Source organism: Mustelus asterias, chromosome 5 (assembly GCF_964213995.1).
Source record: "Mustelus asterias chromosome 5, sMusAst1.hap1.1, whole genome shotgun sequence".
Lineage (NCBI taxonomy): Eukaryota > Metazoa > Chordata > Chondrichthyes > Carcharhiniformes > Triakidae > Mustelus > Mustelus asterias.
The window spans coordinates 94,309,655-94,333,289 of record NC_135805.1 but is presented as its reverse complement, the minus strand read 5'-3'; the positions used below and the strand labels follow the sequence as shown (position 1 = coordinate 94,333,289).

General features: G+C 41.1%; 1 protein-coding gene across 11 annotated transcripts in view; it reads left to right on the top strand.

Moving 5' to 3' along the window:
- The window catches only part of LOC144493700 (pumilio homolog 2-like), a 136,103-nt gene that overhangs the window by 72,593 nt on the left and 39,875 nt on the right, over positions 1-23,635 (top strand). For 7 of the 11 annotated variants that reach the window (XR_013497774.1, XM_078213064.1, XM_078213063.1 and 4 more), the window contains 5 exons: positions 712-988; positions 9,162-9,255; positions 14,206-14,331; positions 20,987-21,132; positions 21,423-21,558. Coding sequence is in view for 10 of the 11 variants with exons in the window: in XM_078213064.1 (XP_078069190.1) it covers positions 712-988; positions 9,162-9,255; positions 14,206-14,331; positions 20,987-21,132; positions 21,423-21,558 (779 nt within the window). In the remaining variant the exon portion in view is untranslated. The remainder of the gene's footprint in view (positions 1-711; positions 989-9,161; positions 9,256-14,205; positions 14,332-20,986; positions 21,133-21,422; positions 21,559-23,635) is intronic. The other 4 variants (XM_078213061.1, XM_078213059.1, XM_078213069.1 and 1 more) reach the window with 3 other exon arrangements.

Here is a 23,635-nt window from a genome sequence, read left to right as displayed (position 1 = left end):
GTAGTGCCATGATGATCTTTTGCGATTCTTTCTAAGGGAATAAATATGCACAACCCAATCCTCTGCTTTAGTGATGATGATAATTGCATTTGGAGCAAATAAATGAAGAATATTGAATTAATTGAGTCATTTTTCAGAACATACCAATATCCTACCCAGTTTTTTCGAGATCTTTTCTGATTTGAAGAAAATATGTAGCACATGTTAATGGAGTATTCCCATAGGAAGGAAATTCCTAGCTTTGGAAGGAAAATTTGCTTGGGGTAGCATCAGGACCTGACTCTGCCCAAGGGCAGGTGTACAAATATTTCTTGAGCTTTTGGTTTACTGATGTCAGGGTATAATTCCCATGATACGTGGAAAATATCATTCAAGGAATAAAGATATTTTATTAATCTATTAGTTTCATCAGTTCACTTGCTACTGTAAAAAGCACAGTTATATTCCTAATTTGAATTTGACAGGGTACATTTAAAATGTATGGAGACCCCTTTATTAGCACTCTATGTCCAGTAGCATTTGAAATGATATTTAAAGGTTGCCAAAGTATTGACACCATGACCGTTAAATCATATTTTATGGAACATTTGATTCTTCAAGATTGTTGACTATTTTTGGAAATGTAAGTATATATGTGTGTGTATGCATACGCATATGTGCTGCATTTAACAAAAAATTATAAACCCATATTTGTATTTTTATGCTGCACAGCCGTACTCCTGGAAGTCGTCAAGCCTCTCCCACTGAAGTGGCTGAACGCCTGGGTCCTAACCAGAATACTTCAGAAGTTTTAGGACAATTGGCCAATGCCACAGCAAGTAAACCACCTGGAGAAGAGTTTCATAATTCTGACACTCAAACTTTAGACACCATTGAGGCCGCAGTTGGCCTAAATCATTTGCAGTTTGACTATTCAAGCAATCAAGTATCCATGGACTCTTCAGCAGCAGCAGCTGTAGGTCTTTTTGACTATAGCTCCCAGCATCAGGTCAGTCTTGATCGTTAAGTGATTTAGTGTTTGTTTTCCCCAGGGATTAAATATCATGCACAGAGTTGGATATAATTGAAAAGCAAAGCACATCACATGTTCTCAGATGTAAAACCTTTGCAACAGTCTGGTAAAGGTTGGCACCACAACTAAATAAATAGATTCAGCTAAAACAAAGGATGATTCTATTTTAAAATTTTTATCCGTTCTGAATTTTGGTATCTCTTTCCATACCATTTTCTTTTGCTAAAAGAGATACAAACATTTTATGGATATAAGATTAAATCAATCCTAGCGAATGTCAGACTCCCAAGAACCTAATTGGAACTGTAAACGCTCCCACCATTTGAAATTCTTTTGGGTGTACTATTACATGTCTTGGTTGAGCCATAAGGTGAGTATTTGCCTTGCTGCTGGGGCACAACTAGCCACAGATAAATCTGAAGATGATGTCTCACAATATTCCCACGTTTGGTGTTGGCAGAATGCAGTAGTGAGCTTTAAAAATAAGAGTTATGTATTAATATTTTTGTCGAGCTTTTGTTTTTTATAAATTTTAACTTGAAGAAAAATAAACCATCTAATTGAAATCTTGCCTTGCAATTTAACCTTGCTTCCAGGCAATTACTTGGTTTATTGCACTAAGCTTCAGAGTCACACACTTAGAAAATCCTACCCTAAAGCAAATTTGAAGAGAAGTAATAGTGCAGATTTTCTTTCTTCTGTTTGTTTTTATTTTAAAATTGACTTGACAGAGTTTGGCAGCTCCCTTTTGCAAAATTTCCATAGTTAGTTGCTATACAGAATTATGTGCTAGTACGGTTTGCCACCAAGCTGCATTTCATACGGTCTGTTCCTTCCTATAGCATGCATCCGTTTTTGAATTGTTAATGCTTCATCATAGTTTCATCTTTCACAGTTCAGATCTTCAGTCTGTGTAGACAAATGGAAAGTTGCATTCAACATTGACACAGAATCATCGAATCCCTACAGTGCAGAAGGAGGCTATTCGGCTCATTGAGCTCGCACTGATGACAGTCCCACCCAGGCACTATCCCCGTAACCCCACGTATTTTCCCTGCTAATCCCCCTGATACTAAGGGCCAATTTAGCATAGCCAATCAACCTAAACTGCACATCCTTGTGGGAGGAAACCGGAGTCCCCGGAGGAAACCTACACAGGTACAGGGAGAACATGCAAATTCCACATAGACAGCCACCCGAGGTCCTGGTGAATTGAACCAGGGTCCCTGGCGCTCTGAGGCACAGTTAGCCACAGTGCCATCCAGAACAAAAGACATGTGTCACTAAAGATTTGCCAGGAAGAAAGCTTGGCTCTCTTTGACAAAATTTTAATAGTGTTTCGTTTTATGGTAGCATTTCTCAAGACAAATAAGTTTTAACTGTGTGTAAATGGTATATGGTGGGTGGGTAGGTAGGTTCAAGGAAGTGATAATGTCACACAAAACTATTGGTGATGCCATAATTGGTCAGTTTCTGTTTAGATCACTCTTTTAAAATAAAATGTTGAAACTAAGGGTTTGAAAAAGTGTATTAAGTATGTTATCGGTGAAATATGGGGAACATGGGTGCACTGCCTTATCTTCTGATCTTGGATCTTGTTTGCCTCTCTTGTGGGGACCATGAATTGGATTCAATTTGAATTTGATTTTTGGAGCAAGCAAGCAAACAGATGGATTTGGGTCTGCTTGGTCCACTCTGAGCATTGGCTTTGTAACTATAAGAATGGAGTAAGAAAATTAAAAAAAATTGTGAAGCCAGATCGGCATCAAGTTATATTGTGGTTTATACTGTCATCAAGCACCACAATTTAGAGTTTAAAGATAATTAAAAATGGTTAGGAGTTCTGTGTCAGTGTAGGTGAAAGCTTGTTTTGGATCCTTTATAGAATATTGAATGGGCTTTGTTGTGTTCTGTTCTTAGTTCAGGTGGTCAACACACATGTACTCTATGCAGCGTATCAAGATCATCAGAGTTTGTAAATGTGGGTACAATTTCAAATACAGTATTAAGTAATTACTAACTACTACATATTTGGAAGGTTGTCAAATTATTTATTAGACTGCTGTCACAAATGAGGGACTTGATGGAGAGACTGGAGAAGCCAGTGTGTTCTTGAAGCAGAGAAGGTTGAGAGGAAATTTGGAGTTGTTGGTAGAATCATGAATTGTTTGATAAGAGTAAATAAGGAAGAATTAATTTCAGTGGCAGAAGAGTTGGTAGCCAGAAGATCCTATTTTAAGGGATGGTCAAAGAACCAGATGAGATGTGAAGAAATATTTTTTAATGTAATACGTTAGTGTGATCTAGAATGCACTTCCTGAAATGATGATGGAAACAGATTCAATAGTAACTTACCAAGGGGAATTGGATAAACAATTGAAGGGAAAATATTTACAGGATTTTGGGGTAAACGCAAAGGAGTAGGGTTCATTGGATGGTTCTTTTAAAGCACTAATGGGTGTGATGAGTTGAATGGCATCCTTTGTCGCATTTCATGGAATCGTAAATACAAGCAGGACAACTTTAATCCTCTTACCAGTTTTGAATTTGTTTAATTTCATTTTATCATGCTTCATTATTTGTTTCATGATATTGCCTACTTTTTATTTTGTGTCTTGGCTTTAAATGATCATGTTCTAGTCTAATAATTAAAAGTATGGAGTTCATCTACTATTGAAGCACGAGTGGTGAATTTTAATGTTGTGAAAGGCTGGAATTGAATCCATGTTATTTTATAAGCTTCAGTGTTTTTGTGTATTCAAATCCAGTCAGTTATTAGACTTTGGCTCATGTTTGAGAAATCTGGTGTTTGGCTTAGTATGTTTGTCTTTGTAATAATTGATCCTTTGTCTTTGATTAGCTGTTTCTTATAGGATTATCTATTTTTATGTGAAAATTAACTTAAATTTGTAGTAATGGAGTTGTCAGTGACTTACCAACTTGTGTGCTGGTGTTGAAATTATTTTTCAGAGTTACTGAGCTTTTCTCAACACTTTTCTCTTTGACCAATACGCGTTTTCTTCCCAAGGGCACTTTTCTTTGGTTTGTTCTCTTATGTATGCACCTCTATTCATGCTCATTCCTCCCCGTTATATTGTTCTTTCCTGGTATTCTTCATTTTGGGTTTCATCTTGGAGTGCTCCACAATTTAAATAGTATGGCTAATAATCATAGCATGAACACTCAGTGACTCTGACAAGCAGAAGACTTGTAGCATTACTAATCAACTAGCCATCAGTGTTACTACTTCATAAGTGAATGATACAAGGGAGTGAGAAGTTTTTTTTTTAAGTACCAAGTTTTCTCTTTTAAACAGATTGCACACTAATAGCTGTGGCCCATTGAGTCTGCTCCATCGTTCAATTAGATCATGATTGATCTGGTATGATAATCCTCAACTCCACTTGCCTGTTTTATCCCCATAATCCTTGATTCCCTTACTGATTAAAAATCTGTCTATATCAATCTTGAACATGCTTGACGACCCAGCTTCTCAACCCTCTGCTGTAAAGAATTCCACAGATTCATTGCTCATTGAGAGAATTTCTCTTCATCTCTGTTTTAAATGGACAATCCCCGTATTCTGAGATTATGCCTTCTGGTCCTCGACTTTTGTGCAAGGAGAACTAACCTCAGTACTTACCCTGTCAAGCCCCCTGAGAATCCTCTGTCTCAATAAGGTCATCTCTCATTCTTCTAAACGCCAGTGGCTATAGACTCAACCTCTCCTTATAAGAAAATCCCTCCGTACCCGGAATCGACCTAGTGAACCTTCTCTTGACTGCCTTCAATACCAGGATATCTTTCATTATGTAAGGGGATCAAAGCTGTTCAGTGTTCCAGATGTGGTCTAACTAGTGCCTTGTATAGTTTTAGCAAGAGTTCCCTTTTATACTCCATTTCCTTTGAAATAAAGGCCAACATTCTGTTTGCCTTCTCTATTACCTACTGAATTCTCGCTAGTTTTTGAAAACTAATTTACAGGATGTGGGTGTCGTTCGCTTGGCCTGCATTTATTATCCATCCTTAGATGCCCTTCAGAAGGTAGTGGTGAGCTGTCGTCTTGAACTGCTACAGTCCCTGAGGTGCAGGTGCATCCAGAGTACTGTTATGCACGAGGACTCCCAAATCCTTCTGTAGTCTTTCTCCCTTTAAGTAATATTCAACTCCTTTATTCTTTCCTACCAAAGTGCACAACTTCACGTTTTCCTATATTGTATTCCATTTGCCAAGATTTTGCCCACCCACTCTGTCTATAACCGTCAGCCTTAAAAATACAGGATATTAATATTAAGTAAAATGGCGGTTATACCGCCATGGAATTTTGCACCACACTTGAGCATGCACCAAAGGATATTTTCCCCCATCCCCAGCTACCTTGCTAATGATGCAATACAATATCTTTTCCCAGGATATATAGTCTGTCCATACCATAACAGGAGTTTCCGAAACAATGGAAATACAGAAAAAAAAGGTGAGCCCATAAATTTTAGGGGGGGTTTTCTTCACCCACTGTGAGGACTCGTAGGCCCTTGCCCATTACCTCCATCACCTGCCCACCTTCCTGCAATGGCGCTATACATTTGAACCATAATTGTAATAAAGGATATCGAGTGAAAATGTTCACCACTGTATATGCCAGAATTATAAGAGAAGACGGATAAAAATCACACCGTTCTAGTATCATACAATCTACACAACACACTCCTCAGAAACAAGTAGTAGATTGCATGATGCATTCCACTAAAGATAAATGAATGTCCTTGAACTCAGGATTACAAGCAAATATTCACTACCACACTCACTCGCAAGATTGCCCTTAATGTGATAATTCACGTAACTGGATTAATTAAGGGATTACATTACAGCGGATACTTTCAAGGATTTGCAAAGATTAACAAAGAACTGCAGAATATAGTTTTAAACAGGACATTCAGTAAAATCTGCCTCGGAGCTCAATTACAGGATTTCCCCCATCAATTAACACAGGGATGTAATTATAGGGGGTACAGTCCAGGGTTAATAAATCCTGATTTTCACACTGTAACAGGTTAACAAACGACAAGCTCCTCTGTGCTCATATATCATACACCCATGTCAGGATAAAAGACAGTCCTACAGTGTTTTTCATGACGGGTGGTAGTGCGCCATTCGCCGATGGCAAGATCTAGTGGTTCTGTCGATGGGATTTCCCATTAACTGCAGCCCACGCCACTGGGAAGCTTGCGGCAGGGGTGTGCTGCCAGCGGGACCAGAAAATCTCACCAGCGTGAACAGCCAGAGAATTCCAACCAATATCACAAAATCTGGAGTATATTCACAAGGGAATAAATTTCAGGATTAATGATCAGCTGCAGGAGGTCACCATGCATGGATCTTGAAAAGGCCAAAGCCATGATGGGATCAGCGAGCAACACCCAGGATCATCCAGAGTTTTGTTAAAGCCTTTGCATCTCCGCCATGTCGTCGTCCGAACCCGTGGTAAACCGAAACCTAGGCCCCAGAGGGTGGCGAAGGCCTGTCGGTTCCGACTATTCCCAGCCCTTCCCGGCAAACACTGAGGACAAGACACTAAGACCAAAGAACAGTGGTCAGAGTCTTGAACCGATCCCGGAATTCGAAGACCGGATACATTGTGCTCTATCCAACTGAAAATGACCAGCCTTCAAATCGAGATCGTGAAAGCGTGGCAGAGTTGACAAATTTGGTTGGGAATTCATCCTCAGGAGACTGGGCACATGGATACTCTTTCTCCAGCCCCATCTCCCCGAATCAACCAGTATATTCGACCATGCAGCAGGATTTCCAAGGACTGACGATGAGCCCCCACTGAGGAAATTGACGACTTGACTGACAGCATTCTCTTCTCCGCAACGTCCATTCTCTTTAAGATATCTCCCAGTTTATCAGTGCACCAGCAATTTGTGCCAGGAAGCTGAGACTATCGTCCACAACTTCACTCACAATCATCTCGATGCCTGTGGCACCGCCGAAGCGTAGGCCCACTCACCAGTGAAACCACCACTGCAAACTGGACCCCACCCCGGTCACCTCTGATTGCCTCAATCAAACAAGTATTTTCTTGACTTAACTCGGCTTCCTGTCACCGAACTTTAACAGGACCTTTTAGGAACATAGCACAGATTATACACATCAGGATCAAGTACTTATGGGCTGTACATCAGGATAAAAAAATGATTTAAAAAGTGTATAGTGGCAGAGCTTTCGAAAATGCAGCTGCTCCCGTGCTCGCATCACGTGACCCATGGTTAACCATAGTTGATTTCTCCCCTTCCAAGAATCTTTCTTCCTCACTGGGATATATCCTTGTTTCCATTACTCGTTAGATATGCCCTTGGGGCCTGTTCTTTCAGATTTTCTGCATTTTTAATTTTTTTATTTTGTTTTCATCTTTTGTTTCTCTGTTAAAATTGCTGTTGTCTGATATGTCCACCATACAACCTTGTCCTCTGGAATACAATTCCTATAAGGATAATGACAGAAGTTACAATTTGAAGGTTTTGTAAATTATGTATGCTGGCTATACCAGCAATTTTCAGTGACTGTATTGATCAAAACATGAAATTGTCAGGCAGTCATTCTTCTTGAAGTTATCAGCCAAATCACAGAACAAATGCTATGGTACAGGGAAAGAAAGTATTATATGTAAATTATATGTATCATTTGAAAATTATTTTTTCAAGAAGGAAGGGACCTCAATGTCTAAGTGATAAAAGGAAATAAGATACTGCAATTTTCTGGGGCTGCAGGCATTTTGCCAGTGACAGAAAAGCTCTGTCATTTGGGAAGGCCACTTGCTGCTTAAAGAAATTGGTTTCCCAGCAATTTCTCCATGAGGCTGTTGGAGCCAGAGGCCCCAATGGGTTGGTTTCTATTCTCAGGGCCCTGCTTGTTTGGCCCATATAAAAATGCATTTTAATGCTCACCCTTTCAAGTGTGCTTCAAAATGTTCTCCTTGCTGCTTTGGCAGTGGCGACCTCAGTCAGCTGCCTCCCCTACCTGTCACATTTTAATTGGCTTCTCCTGTCAATATCGTGTAAGTGCCCTATCCATCTGAAAACCCACTCCAACTTCCACAGCTGTGGCAAAATCTCACCTTTTAATTTAGTACACAGCAAAGATAATTCTCACTGCACAGGTAGTTTATTAACAGTGATGAAGAAGTATGACAAGATAGCCAAGGCTGCTGTCCAAAAAGGCCAGTAGGTAGTCCAGAAGGATACAGTTCTGGATTATGCAAGAATGTCAGAGTTCAATCTACTTGGGAAGTTTCATTTGGCCTTCAATCCTGCATTTGTAATTGGATAGTTTTTCTTTGATTAAAATTACTGGTTATTTGAGGTGGATGGTGCACATTATCAAATGTCTGCCACAATTCTCTCGTATAATATTTCATGTTGGGAGTTGAAAAATATGAGGTTACAATTATAATATTATTGAGGGAATCATGGGTTAACCCAGACGACCTTAACTGTAAACCAGTGTGAACTATGATTATTACCTAAAAACATTTTAGAGTTTTAATGCATGTTTGAAAGAATCTTAGAAGCTGAGAAGAAAAGAGTAACTGGGCTTTGGAGACTAAGTGGGAAAAGAAAGATCATCTGTAATTGATCGTATTTTGTACTGGATCATTTTTAATATGTTAAATTCAGTTTGGCACTGAATTTAAAACTACAGAGAAAGTGAGTGAAAATAGTAACTGACTTAAATTTCCGAGGCATGCCTCTCACAAAAGCTGCTTCTAAGAGCCATCCATTCTTTCTTGCTTTCAAATGAATGACTGCAGTCCTGCTGGAATTGAGCTGTAAGCAGGCTACAGCTTTCTGTCTTTTACCCCCTACCCCTACCTACCAAATACTGACATGCTAACCATGCTGCATCTTGGCTGAACTGTTCCTAAAGTTCTTTGTGACTAGCTTATTCTTTTCTCGTTAACTATATTAGATGTTGTTTTGTTAAATACTTGCACTTTGGTGTGTTTCTTTGGATTGGTGATTGGAACTTTCCTTCGCCATATCCTTCCACTGTGGTTCAGTTATATGCCATTACTGAAGAATCAGTAAGAGAAAATGTAGGCGTGTTTTGCTGTGGATATCTACATTCAGTTTGTAATTGTGCATTGCAGCTCTTCCAACGGCAAAATGCACTGACAGTACAACAACTGACTGCAGCCCAACAGCAGCAGTATGCACTGGCGGCAGCCCAGCAGCCACATATAGGTAAGAAGCAAGAATAAGCTGTTCAGTCAGGTAAAGCAAAATGAAAGGTGAATACTTTCACTTAGCAAAGCCAAGTCTGAAAAAAAAATTGACTCGTTTAGCTAATTCTGACAGTCTGCCAACTTGGGTATGTACCTGTTAGTCCATGTGAAGTGAAAAATATGTTAATTAATAATGTTTTTCATTCTGCTTTGTTTAGAAGCTTATTGTTTTCATTGACATGTTTTTGGAAGATTAAAAAGTAATGTTTATTGACTGACAAACTAATCTGTTAGGAAAGCAGTAACTAGGGTTGATATTAAGCTGACTGTATATATCAGTGGTTCCCAAACTTTTTTCACTGGGCCGCACTTTCGGAATAACAATTTGCTCGCGCCACACCGAATTTTTAATTGATAAGAAATACATTCAAAAACAAAAAAAAACAACAACTAGCAGTGCTTGATTCATAACATAGAACACAACTACTTTATAATATGATCATGGCACATCCAGAAAGTATAAAACAATCACTTTGGAAAAATATCTAACCCATGTTTAAATGTTTCTTTGATTGTCCTTGAATCTTCCCGCCACACTTGCCATCCTCTCTTGCTGCACCAGTGTGGCGCGCCGCACCCTTTGAGAACCACTGGTATATATGAACCGTAAAATTGCACTTAATAATAAATGCAAGGATAATATAGTTTCAGTAGTTTGGCTAAGACATCGTGATTTAAATAAACGTATTGCTATGTTTGTAGAAAGTAAACAAACTGGCTATTTTGCTCATTCCTTACACAAGCAATTTATACTCTTATTGGAAGTACAACTTCAGAATTTGGATAATTCCAAATTGGGAGGTGTATTTAATATAGAGAAAGAATGTGGCAACATGCAAGAACACATGAATAAACTTGCAGAATGGGCATGTAATTGGCAAATTCATTTCAGTGTAGTTAAGAGTACGGTGGCGCATTTGGGTAGGAAGAATGAAGACACTACAAATTCCTTGGATTATAAGAGTCTAAATGAGGCAAAGGAGTAAAGGGGTTTAGGGTACAGATGCACAAATTGCTAAAAGTAGGAACATAGATTGGTACGGCCGCATTTTTTAAAAAAAACACAAAGCACTAATACTAATTTCTAAATGGATAAAATTGAAAAGCAGAGAAGTTATGATTAACTGCCATAAAACCTTAATTAGACTGCACTTCGAATAGTGTACGTGATGTGGGACATTGGTGAAGGTGCAAAAAAGACTCACTAGGAAGATACCAGAACTAAGAGGTGACAACCAACAGAAAAGACTGAACTGGATAGAGAACCCTCTATTCCTCGAAATGAGAAAGTCAAGGTGAAGACTCCTTTATGGTTATATTCACCACCACATTCCCTGTCCAAACTGATGCAATGACAGTGTGGTTCCTATCACCACATCACATTTTGGTGTTTCCTTAAAATCCTCATTCTCTACCAATCTGTGAAGTCCACGGCAACCAAAATAGTTTCACTGCTTTCAGGCCGAAGTCTCTGGACTGAGTGATTTCTCATCCTTGGTGATTTCAACTTCCATCTCAACTCATTGTGCTGTCTCTTCTCTGAGCCCAATCTCTCCCTTGATTTAAAACAGCCACTCCTTTGCCATATCAAGTGACTTTGTTACTTCCATTATGTCTATCATAGGTAAGGTCATCTCTAATCACTAGTGTCACTCTCGATCTACACCCCTCTTCCCCTCAACTTGATTTCCCTTAGAAAAATTTTGCGTTGACTTGCTGACAAGTGCATTTTCAATTAATAACTGCCTATTTTGCGAATTTCTGCAGCTACCACTTTGATTACCCTTATCTTTACCCTCACATTCACCTTTGCACCTGTCCTCATAATAACCATTACTATCTTTCCTACCCTGGTTGTTCTCCTGTTCTGTTTCATTCCACGCACAAGTTGTATTTGCTGTTTTTTAAAATATGTATCATCCCCTGATCTGGTTGGACTACAAATCCTCTCTGATCCTGCTCTCCTCTGCCAAAATTGTTCACTATTCCAGGATTACCTTGGAATGCAAAGATATTCCCAGGCCTCCCCCCTCCAATAGAAACCTGTTAAACCCCTCTGTCCCAAGTCCGCCACCCTCATGTCCAGCATTGTCCAAGCGATGCATGTCTTTGTCACTATTATTGAGACCATCTTTTCAGCTGCCTCTCCGCTTCTATCTCTGACCGTAGTCCATTAGACCAACATTTCCCCAGTTCCCTGCCCTAGCCCTGAACTTGCATCTTTCTCTAGTTTCTCTCATGCCTTTCTAAGCTCATCTTGTCCATGGGATCCACCTCCAGCTCCCTTGACTTTTTCCCACTTGAGGCAAGTAGCAAAATTGCATCTAAGTGGAAGCTAGGTAGGCACATGAAATGAAACAATATGCTGATAGGTTATATCAAGACTGGAATGAGGCTCATGTGGAGCGTAAATGGCAGCATTGATCTGTTTCTGTGATTTCAACTTGTCATGAGAAATAATTAACAATTTGTGAATCGTAAAGACTAATATAGTTGACTATCTTGGTGCAAAGCGCCAATGGTGTTTGTTTCTTTGCTTTTGAATAAAAATATTAGTCATGACAGCAAAACATTTTATTATACCATGGTGCATTGTGGAAGCTCTGCTTTAGACTTATCCTCCCTTGTGCTCTTCCCCATCTCCGCAACCTCATTAGCAGCTTTTTTTAATGTTCCATATATTCTCACCAACTTAATATCGAGCTTCCTGACACCAACCTTAATTAGGTCAGTAAATAACCAGCTGCTTCTCAAACGTTTGGATAAGATCAAGTAGTATCAAGCCCAAGATCAGGTGCAATGTCTTTTCTTGTCAGCTTGGATCTTGGATGTCTCTTGTGGGGACCATGAATTGGATTCAATTTGAATTTTAATCGGTTTTTGGAACAAGCAAGGAGATGGTTTCGGGCTTGCCCAGTCCACTCTGCGCATTGGCTTTGTAACTTTAAGAATGGGGTAAACAAGTGTTACTTGTGCTTTCATGTTGCCAACTCCCATGACAACTAAATTTGCTGCCTTCTACATCATGCATCGCTACTCAAAATGTAGACTTTGATAAGAGCACCTGGTCTGATGGAAGGAGATTTTAGTCTCCTGAGTATAGAGTCTCGAATTGTGAAAGATATTGTGGGCTCTGGTTCTGTACTACAATACTCAATCACCTTCAATCAGAATACAGAGGAAACTGATCAGGTAATATAGGCCAGACCATGCTCTAAAAGATGTTCCAGTTGAGCCCCACACACTTGTGTTCTAGTTGGCCACTTAACCTAACAAAACAGGGGAATCTTAAACCCACTTAGATTATTTGCTTTGGGATTATTCATCAGTCATCCTTGACTTCAGATTGAGCTGTGTCCTGATTTGTAACCATAGATATCTCATTGGAACTTGGATGGCTTTGTTTCCATCAACATGGATCAAACCTGTGCACCACTGCCAACATCCTGTTATATGTGAAGTTTCAACTTGTAAAAGGCAATATTAGTAATAGGTAATCCAACCTTGTATCATTTGTTCTAAAACTGAGATTTCAGTGTTCATTAGTTTCACAAGTTTTAGGCTGCATAGATTTCCGTATGTCAGGATCATGCATGTAATCGCAAAAAAGATGAAATGCCTGGAACATCTGTGGTAACTCAGCTGCTAAATTGTGAGGCAGGCACAGTAAGAAAATTGTGAGGCAGTTCTTTTCCCTAACCTATTACACAAGTATTATCCTGAAATTGGTTATGAAATAGTATGTTCTAGGTAAGAAATGTGATTTAATTTCACAGCAAGTGAGATTATAATTTGAAGACTGTGGTATTGTAATTCTTCACTGTCTTACCAGTAGATATTATTACCAGTGCATTTTTAGTTACTTGAATTTCAGCATAGTATCCGCAATGTAGGAATATTACATATAATTTCTACATGTTTACACCGCTAATGAAAGAAAGTTAATTGCATCATTGAAAGAACAGTTACCATTCTTTAATGGGTTTTTTAAACTCATAAATCATTCATATAATTGTATGAAAAGAGTTAGTGACCAACTTTTATCCTTCTCCAATCCACTCTACACCTCCCCTTTTGCAAATTTGTGAATTGAGTCCCCCCTTTTCTGAACAGAAATGACAGGGGCGATTCTCCCAAAAATGCTGAATTGGTGGGTGGCAGAGTGGCAGTGAGACCCCCCCACCCCCCACCAATTGCCCCCAGGCCCTGCCCACAACAGGCCCCGCCCCCTTGGCACTGTCCACTGGGCAGTGCCAAGGTGCCCTCTGGGCAGGGGCACTTTGCCCCTTGGGCAGTGCCAGGGGCACAGGCTGGCATTGCCAGGGTGCTTATGTCCAGGGGGCACAGAGTTTCTCCCCCCTTCATTCCAGCGGGGTCTCCCGCTAATTCCCCAAATGTGGGGAGCTACTCTAAACCCCACCAGAATGAGGTAATCCTGGCGGGGTGGGAGATTCTATCGGGCCCAGCAAGTTCCCGATAATCAAATGCAAAACCTATTTAAACTACCTGGAGCATGCGCAAATCCCAGAAAGAGGCCAACGACGCGATTCTCCGACCGGACCCACCAGAAAAGTTGCAGGTCGCGACGGGAGAATTGGGCCCGTCATTGTCACTGTGAACTAGTTGTCTGGAGATGGATGAAAGATTCTTCAGCAGACTTTCCTTTTCCATTTTCTTCCTTTTTGCTAAAATCTGCTATGCTTGCTGTCTCTCTTGTTGACCATACTAAAATTTGGGATCTGGCCAATAGAATATTGAATTCAGACCCTGTATTGTTTTGCAAAATTGCTGAGCTTTTTGGGAGGCAGGTGGTCAGTGGAAGGGAAAAGTGAGGAAGTACTGCACATGAATGTAATTTGTGGATAATTTGCAGTGGCATGAATCATTAACACTTTTTTGTCTTGAACAGCAGGTGTGTTTTCTGCAGGCCTTGCTCCAGCTGCCTTTATGCCAAACCCATACATTATCAGTACAGCTCCACCAGGCACAGATCCATATACTGCAGCAGGACTGGCTGCAGCAGCTACTTTAGCAGGTGATCAACCAGATGCGATAACTGTATTAAAAGACTAAACAAAATTGCATAAGCCTATTGGATAGGGGCTGCACCCGGTTTGTCATTAAAGCATAAAGGCCAGAACGTATCTGTCATTAACTCTGTTCAACTAACTGTTCTGAGCCATGAGAGTGGCAAAGAAGCTAGAATTGACCTTTGGTCTGGGCTAAAGTGTAGAAAAATGATTAAGGGTATTTGCCATTTCCACTCATCAGTGAGGCTGGAGTCTGCCTGGTGCTGAGAGGGAATGAACAGGTAATGGCCCAGTGGAAGCAGCAAAGAGACACATGCACGCTCCACAAATGATAATAGTGTAATCATATCAGTATTGATGACACCTCCAGGCTCCCTTTTCTGTATTAAAGTAGTTATTAAATAAAAATTATCGCTGCAACTTTTATAATACTATTGGGGCTTCACTTAATGTTCATATTGGACTAGGGTTTCTCTTTATGTTTCCAGACCCATACCCATTTTACCTTCTATATGAGGTTAGTCATTCACATTTAGACAGATTTGCAACCTTTTCCATACGAAAAGTGCCATCTAACATTTAAGCACAATCTCTGCTTAAAGAGCTTTTAATCTTGTCCCTGTTCATCAGCAGCATTTCTAGTTTGAATAGTCAGTGGACTTAGTTTATTTTGTGTGCGTAAAGGTTGCAATTAAATCTCCTGGCAGGTACTGCTTCTCTTTAAAAAAAACCTTTTCCAAGACTGGTCATGCAATTACACTGCATGATGGGACCAAAACGTGACATAGTATTCTAGATGGAGTCTGACCAAGGCCTTGCCTGAGACAGAATAATACTTACTTTGAATCTAAAAGTCCAGACAATACATTGTCTGGCCTCTAGAGTAGTGATCTCGGGACTACTCCCAGTGCCAAAAGCTAGTGAGGCTAGGAACAGGGAGATTGTACAGCTGAATGCGTGGCTAAAGGACTGGTGCAGGAGGGAGGGTTTCAAATTCGTGGATCACTGGGAAGTCTTCAAGAGAGGATGGCACCTGTACAAGAAGGACGAGTTACACCTAAACTGGAGGGGCACGAATATCCTAGCTGGGAGTTTTGCTAGTGCGGTTCGGGTGGGTTTAAACTAATGTGGCAGGGGGATGGGATCAGAGCAATAGGTCAATAAGCATAGAGGCTGGGGACGAGGTTGGGGCCAAGACAAGGCTATCTAAGAGGAAGAGCATTCTGGGGGAGGATGACCTCAGTGGGCCTGGAGGCCTGGAGTGCATCTGCTTCAATGCAAGGAGCGTCACAGGCAAGACAGACGAGCTTAGAGCCTTAATGCTTGCGCGGAACTTGGATGTGGTTGCAGTGACAGAGACTTGGTTAAAAGAAGGACAGGACTGGCAGCTGAATATTCCGGGGTATAAGTGTTTTAGGCGAGACAGAGGAGGGGCTAGGAGAGGTGGGGGAGTAGCAATGCTGGTTAGGGAGCATATTACAGCGGTACAGAGGGTGGACAATTTGGAAGGGTCAGGTAACGAGTCACTGTGGGTGGAGCTCAGAAACAGGAAGGACGCAGTCACTATGCTGGGGGTATACTACAGGCCTCCCAACAGCCCACGGGAAGTTGAGGAACAGATATGTAAGGAGATTCTGGACAGGTGCAGAAAAAATAGGGTTGTTGTAATGGGAGACTTTAATTTCCCTCACATCGACTGGAAATTGCTTAGGGCTGGGGGCCTGGATGGGGAAGAATTTATAAAATGCATACAGGAAGGTTCTTTGGAACAATATGTTGACAGTCCAACTAGAGAGGGGGCTATACTGGACCTAGTACTGGGAAATGAGCCCAGTCAGGTCATCAAAGTTTCAGGGGGGAACATGTGGCAAATAGTGACCACAATTCTGTAAACTTTAGGATAGTAATGGAAAAAGATGAGTGTTGTCCTATGGGTAAGGTGCTGAATTGGGGGAAGGCTAACTACAGCCGGATTAGGCAGGATTTGGTGGCTGTTGATTGGGAGAGGCTGTTCGAGGATAAATCCACATCTGGCATGTGGGAATCTTTTAAGGAGCAGTTGATAGGACTGCAGGACAGGCATGTGCCTTTAAAGAGGAAGGATAGGAAAGGTAGGGTTCGAGAGCCATGGATAACCAGTGAAATTGTGGGTCTAATCAAAAAGAAAAAAGAGGCATACATGAGGTCCAGGCAGCTAAAAACAGATGGAGCACTGGAGGAATACAGAGAAAGTAGAAAAGAACTCAAACAGGGAGTTAGAAGGGCAAAAAGGGGTCACGAAATGTCCTTGGCAGACAGGATTAAGGAGAATCCTAAGGCATTTTAAACATACGTTAGGAACAAGAGGGTTGTTAGGGAAAGAATCGGACCTCTCCGGGACAAAGGAGGGGAATTATGCTTCGGACCAAAGGGAGTAGGTGAGATCCTAAACGAATACTTTGCATCAGTATTCACAAAGGAGAGGGACATGTTGACTGGTAGTGTCTCAGAGAGATATGTTGACCCGTTAGAAAAAATCTCAATTACAAGGGAGGAAATGTTAGGTTTTTTAGGAAACATTAAGACAGACAAATCCCCAGGGCCGGATGGCATCTATCCTAGACTCCTCAGGGAGGCAAGAGATGAAATTGCTGGGCCTCTAACAGAAATTTTTGTCTCTTCACTGGACACAGGTGAGGTCCCAGAGGATTGGAGGATAGCAAATGTGATCCCGTTATTTAAGAAGGGTAGCAAGGATAACCCGGGTAATTATAGGCCGGTGAGCTTGACGTCCGTGGTAGGGAAATTGTTGGAGAAGATTCTTAGAGATATGCACATTTAGAACTGAATAATCTCATTAGCGATAGACAGCATGGTTTTGTACGAGGGAGGTCATGCCTCACAAATTTGGTTGAGTTTTTTGAGGAGGTGACAAAAACGATTGACGAGGGAAGGGCCGTGGATGTCATCTATATGGATTTTAGTAAAGCGTTTGATAAGGTCCCTCATGGCAGGCTGGTGCAAAAGGTTAAATCTCACGGGATAAAAGGTGAGCTAGCTAGATGGGTGGAGAACTGGCTTAGCCATTGAAGACAGAGGGTAACAGTGGAGGGGTCTTCTAGGTCTGTGACTAGTGGTGTTCCGCAGGGCTCTGTATTGGGACCTCTGCTGTTTGTGATATATATAAATGATTTGGAGGAAGTTGTAGCTGGTGTGATCAGTAAGTTTGCGGACGACACGAAGATTGCTGGAGTTGCGGATAGTGATGAACATTGTCAGAGAATACAGCAGGAAGGAGATAGGCTGGAACATTGGGCGGAGAAATGGCAGATGGAATTTAATCCAGATAAATGCGAAGTGATGCATTTTGGTAGATCTAATGTAAGGGGGAGCTATACAATAAATGGCAGAACCATCAGGAGTACAGACACACAGAGGGACCTGGGTGTACAAGTCCACAGATCCTTAAAGGTGGCAGCACAGGTGGAGAGGGTGGTCAAGAAGGCAATTGGCATGCTTGCCTTTATTGGACGGGGCATAGAATATAAAAGTTGGCATATGATGTTGCGGCTGTATAGAACGTTGGGTTAGGCCACATTTGGAATACTGCGTCCAGTTCTGGTCGCCACACTACCAGAAGTACGTGGAGGCTTTGGAGAGCGTACAGAGAAGGTTTACCAGGATGTTGCCTGCTATGGAGGGTCTTAGCTATGAGGAGAGATTGGGTAAACTGGGGATGTTCTCCCTGGAAAGACGGAGGATGAGGGGCGACCTAATAGAGGTGTATAAAATTATGATGGGCATAGATAGGGTGAACAGTGGGAAGCTTTTTCCCAGGTCGTTCAAGGTGAGGGGGGCAAGGTTCAACACAGATGTCAGGAGGACGTATTTTACACAGAGGGTGGTGGGGGCCTGGAATGCACTGATTGAGGTGATTGAGGCGGACACAGGGATCGTTTAAGATTTATCTAGATAGCCACATGAACAGACTGGGAATAGAGGGATACAACGAATGGTCTAGTTGGGCACATGAGTGGCGCAGGCTTGGAGGGCCGAAGGGCCTGTTCCTGTGCTGTATTGTTCTCTGTTCTTTGCAACATTCTTTTTGCATTTCTAATAGTGTCACTGCATTGGTCATGATTGCTCAGTGAATCATACACTGTACAATCTTTTTCCCATTCTACAGCCTTTATCAAGCAAACTTGTATGGTTTATGAATGTTTTGCATTCCCCTCACCCAAAAAAAGAAAGATCTTGCATTTATACAGCATTTTTCACAATTTCAGGGTGTGTCAAAGTATTTCACTGTGCACTATGTATTTTTGAGTGTGGTTGCTATTGTGATGTAGGGAAATCTTAGAATCCCTACAGTGCAGAAGGAGGCTATTCAGCCCGTCAAGTCTGCACCGACCACAATCCCACCCAGGCCCTATTCCCGCAACCCCACGCATCTATCCTGCTAATCCCCCTGACACTAGGGTTAATGTAGCATGGCCAATCAACCTAACCAGCACGTCTTTGGACTGTGGGAGGAAACCGGAGCACCCAGAGGAAACCCACGCAGACACGGGGAGAACATGCAGACTCCACACAAACAGTGATCTGAAGCCGGAATTGAACCTGGGACCCTGGTGCTGTGAGGCAGCAGTGCTAACCACTGTGCCATTGTGCCGCCCAACTAATTTGTGCACATCTACGTTTCTCAGATAATGGGATAAATAACCAGTTAAGCTGTTGATATTGGTTGAAGGATGCATATTGGTGAGGACAGTTATGTTCTCGCCCACTCTTTGAATGGTGCCATGTGATCTTTTACATCCCCTTGAGGGAGGAGGCTGGATCTTAGCTTAAAGAAGACACTTCAGCAGTGCAACAGTCCCTCAGTACTGCACTGGAGTATCAGCATGATTATGTGCGCAAGTCTCTGGATTAGAATTATAATTCATAATCTGACTTTAAGGTGAGACACAAAAGCAGACATTGCATTCATCTGTATTAAGAGGCATCTACCAGATACAGACCCATTGCCCCATCTCATCCCAATCTTTCTCCAATCTTTTTCTCCATTAAGGCCCCATTACTCAATTTTTGAAACCTTGTTTTGTTGCTTTCCATTGTAGGAAAGGACATGCACTGAACAATTCAAACGATAACATTACTAAAACTAATATATGACTGAGTTAAGTAAGAACAGGAAATATAAGGAAAAGCAATGCACTCGGGTATATAGCAGCAAGGTGATGCTTATATGGTAGCAGCTGGTAGTTCAGATGAAGAGCAGAGACCAGTTGCAGAATATTGAAAGGAGACTGGGTGCCGCAAGAACATATTGAAGGGCGTGACTTTGAGAGATTGATGTAGCAGGCAACTCGGAGAAGCGGTGGCTCAGGGAGAGGGGAGAAGAGACTGCTGGAAGGAATAGTGTAGAGTGTTGCCATGCCAGGAACAGAAAATTATCCAGACCCTGGTTTGGCGAGTAATGTACAGGGAAACAATAGTGTCCCCAGTATTTTAAAATCATGCGAGGACAGGCCTGGGTTATATGAAATGGTAATGGGGCCTGATGACTAATTCCACATGGATATCTAGTGGTTAGAGACAACAATTGTATTATAAATGTTAACATACCATTTTCACAGCTACATTGTAAATTTTGACATGAAAGTATGATAAAGTTCTGATGACTGGACATGCAAGACTTTTAATAATATAGCTAAATACTTGAGTTTCAAATATTGTGGTGCTGTTAGTCCATTGAAATCAATGGTATCAATATTCTTTCCTCCAGATATGGCATTGTGATCGCTCCGTTTGCCACATAACATGGCTAAGAGACACCTAATTCCGCCATGAAACTAAATAGGGCCACAAATGATTTGTATGTGTATTATAGGCATATACAGTTATATACTCGTGTTTCATATTTTGAACCATGTCATCAACATTTAATATAAGAAAACCAATATTAATGTTTTGTATTCAGAAAACCTCAGCATTTGGTTTTCATGTTGTAACTGCAGGCATTTGGCCACTGAGGAACTGCCCACATCCACATAGAGCAAAGTAAAACAAAAATCTCTTTAGCTGTGGCCAACATAAGCTAGGAATGGAAGATGGCAATCAGTTATTAACAGCTAAAATATATATTAGCCTAATCAGTACCTTTTTTAATTTATTAGAATATGTGCCAGGGCCTACTCTCCTGTGTCAGCATTTAACATGTTAAATTTGTGTTTTCCCAGCTTATCCCCTCATGCTCTTTGGCTGTCCTTACGGTTCAGCCACTCATACATTTTGTTGAAGTATCCCAAAGTGCTTCACATTACTTTTTGAGATTTAATGACTTATGTTGACATTCATCATAATGGGTACTTGAATCACATTGGAATCACGTACGTAAATTCAAGCAGAGTTTGCTCGATAGTGATCAGGAGTGGAAGCTCCAAACGATTTTCTCTCCTCTCCTGTCAGGGATACTGAAGTTTTGCTCCCCCTCATCTGAGATTTGTTAAGAGGTCAGATCTGGGATCTCTACGGTATAGTCACTCACTGGGCAAGATCATCAGATTTAGTTAGGAGGTCTCCATTTTAATTTATAAACAATGTAATTCTAGTCAAGCTACTAGGCTGAATAAAGACCAGTGACAATTGCTGATTTACCATTTTGTGTTTTTGTGCTAGGCCCCACAGTTGTCTCACCTCAGTATTATGGGGTTCCATGGAGTGTGTACCCAGCCAATCTGTTCCAACAGCAAACAGCTGCACCAACTGCAAACAATACTCCCAACCAGCAGGCTGCAACACAGGCACAACAAGGGCAACAACAAGTATGTGACACTAATTGATATTCAATGGCTAGTTCACCCTTCTTAATATAATGGCTTCAAAAAGATGTATAAATATTTCCCCATGCAGTCAGATTTGTGCAGATTTTAAGTGACTTGCTCATTGTTGATTTTAGGTGTTGGTTATGCTTATAATGGAGTACCACCTTGTCTTTATAGCAAGCCCTGCTCTATTATTTGTCTAAACTCAAGATGAGAAATAGTTTACCTATAAATTTGATTAACTGATGTATGTCTTGATTGTGACAAAACTTATTATTATCTACTCTTAGGTGTTGCGTGGTGGAAATCAGCGTCCACTCACCCCAAGTCAGAGTCAGCAGGGTCAACAAGCAGATTCACTGGCAGCAGCTGCTGCTGCCAATCCAGCTCTTGCCTTTAGCCAAGGTCTCGCTACAGGAATGCCAGGTATACAAGTTTCTTGTTTTTACTATTTAACAGTCCAGCCACTTGGTGCATCACAGTATGTTTTCCAATATTCAGTAGCCCATGCAATTTCCTGGACACTGAGAGATTTCTACTGCTTCACCCAAGTAGTGTTTCCTCATATTAGTGTTGGTAAGCTAATTGGCTGTGGAGGGCATTACAGCCATTCTCCCCTAAAGTTACATCCTCAATTTTAACAGGGAATTGGAGCTCAAATACAGTCTCTAGCTCAGTGAGTTTGTGCAGCCTCATCGTAGCCCTGATGGAGATAGGCCAGTCCATCATGGGATTGGACTTCCCTGCCATATGTGGCACAGAATTAAGATAGGTTTCCTACCATAACATGAGAATATGGGAAAGCAAATGCAGAAAAATATTATTCAACTCATCAAGTTTGTTCTTTTCTGTGAATGGATAATCCAATCTTGTCATGGGCTGCTTTTTTATACATTCAGAATGCAGGCGAAAAGTTAATCAAAGTTTCACCCTAACTCTCTTCCTAATTAAAACAAAACTTCAGAATGCTAATTTAAAGCTAAATACTGCGGATGCTGAAAATCTGAAATAGAAACAGAAAATGCTAGATAAACTCAGCAGGTCTGGCAGCATCCGTGGAAAGAGCAACAGAGCTAATGTTTTGAGACCGTATGAAGCTTCAGAACTGAAGTAGAGGTATACAGGCACAAAGGGTTAACTCTTTCTCTCTTCACAGATGCTGCCAGATCTTCTGAAAATATCTAGTATTTTCTGGGGTTTTTTTAGAATACCAATCTAGCATATTATCATGCATTGTCCATCCTGGACCAATTAAAGTCATGATGACAGGAGCATGTTTACCGATTTATTGCAGTTCTTTGAAGGACTCGCTTATACTATGGATAAAGGAGAGCTGTTCGATGTAAGATTTCCAGAAGGCATTTGATAAGGTGCTACATCAAAGATTATTGTGCAAAATAAAAGCTCATGTTGGGGTAATATATTGGCATGGATTGAAGACTTGCTAGCTAACAGGAAACAGAGTTTGCATAAATGTGTCTTTTTCTGGTTGGCAGGATGTGCTGAGTGGTATGCCACAGGGATCGGTGCTGGGGCCTCAACTTTTTTACAATTTATATAAATGACTGGAGGGACTCGAGTATGGTTGCTAAATTTGCTGATTGCACAAAGATAGGTAGGAATGTAAATTGTGAAGAGAATGTAAGGAGGCTACAAAGGGACATAGGTTAAGTGGTTGGGCAAAAATATGGCAAATGGAGAACAATGTAACCAAAGGTGTGATGCTCTGAATTTGGGTCAACTCACGCTGTGGATAAAGACACTCAAATTCTCAAATTATTGTACAGCAAATCTCCTTTATTGTACTCTACTAAGTTACTCCAAAAGTATCAAATTCTACTACAGAACTTTAGCACATCAGGCATCAACTTTGTTATACACAAAATATTTAACCTCTCACTTTGTTGTACAGAAAGTAACTGACCTCTGACCTACTTTGTTACACACACAGTATTCAAAAGTTCACAAAATATCCAAACTCACGACTTGATCTTAGAGATATTGCCTACAGCAAGGCAAACTATAAGACCATAAAATGTAAGAGCAGAATTAGGTCATTCGGCCCATCGAGCCTGCTCTGCCATTCAATCATGGCTGATGCGATTCTCAGTCCCATTCTCCTGCTATCTCCCTCTAACCCTCGATCCCCTATTGATCAAGAACCTTTTTATCTCTGTCTTAAAGATACTCACTGACCTGGCCTCCACAGCCCTCTGAATTCCACAGATTCATCACCCTCTGGCTGAAGAAATTCCACATCATCTCAGTATTAAAGGAGCGTCCCTTCACTCTGATGTTGTGCACCCAAGTTGTAGTCTCTCCCATGAGTGGAAACATTCTTTCCACGTCCACTCTGTCTAGGCCTCTCCGTATTCTGTAAGTTTCAGTTAGATCCCCCCCATCCTTCTAAACTCCATCGAGTATAACCCCAGACTCCTCAACTGCTCCTCATATGACAAACCCTTCATTCCTGGGATCATTCTTGTGAACCTCCTCTGGACCC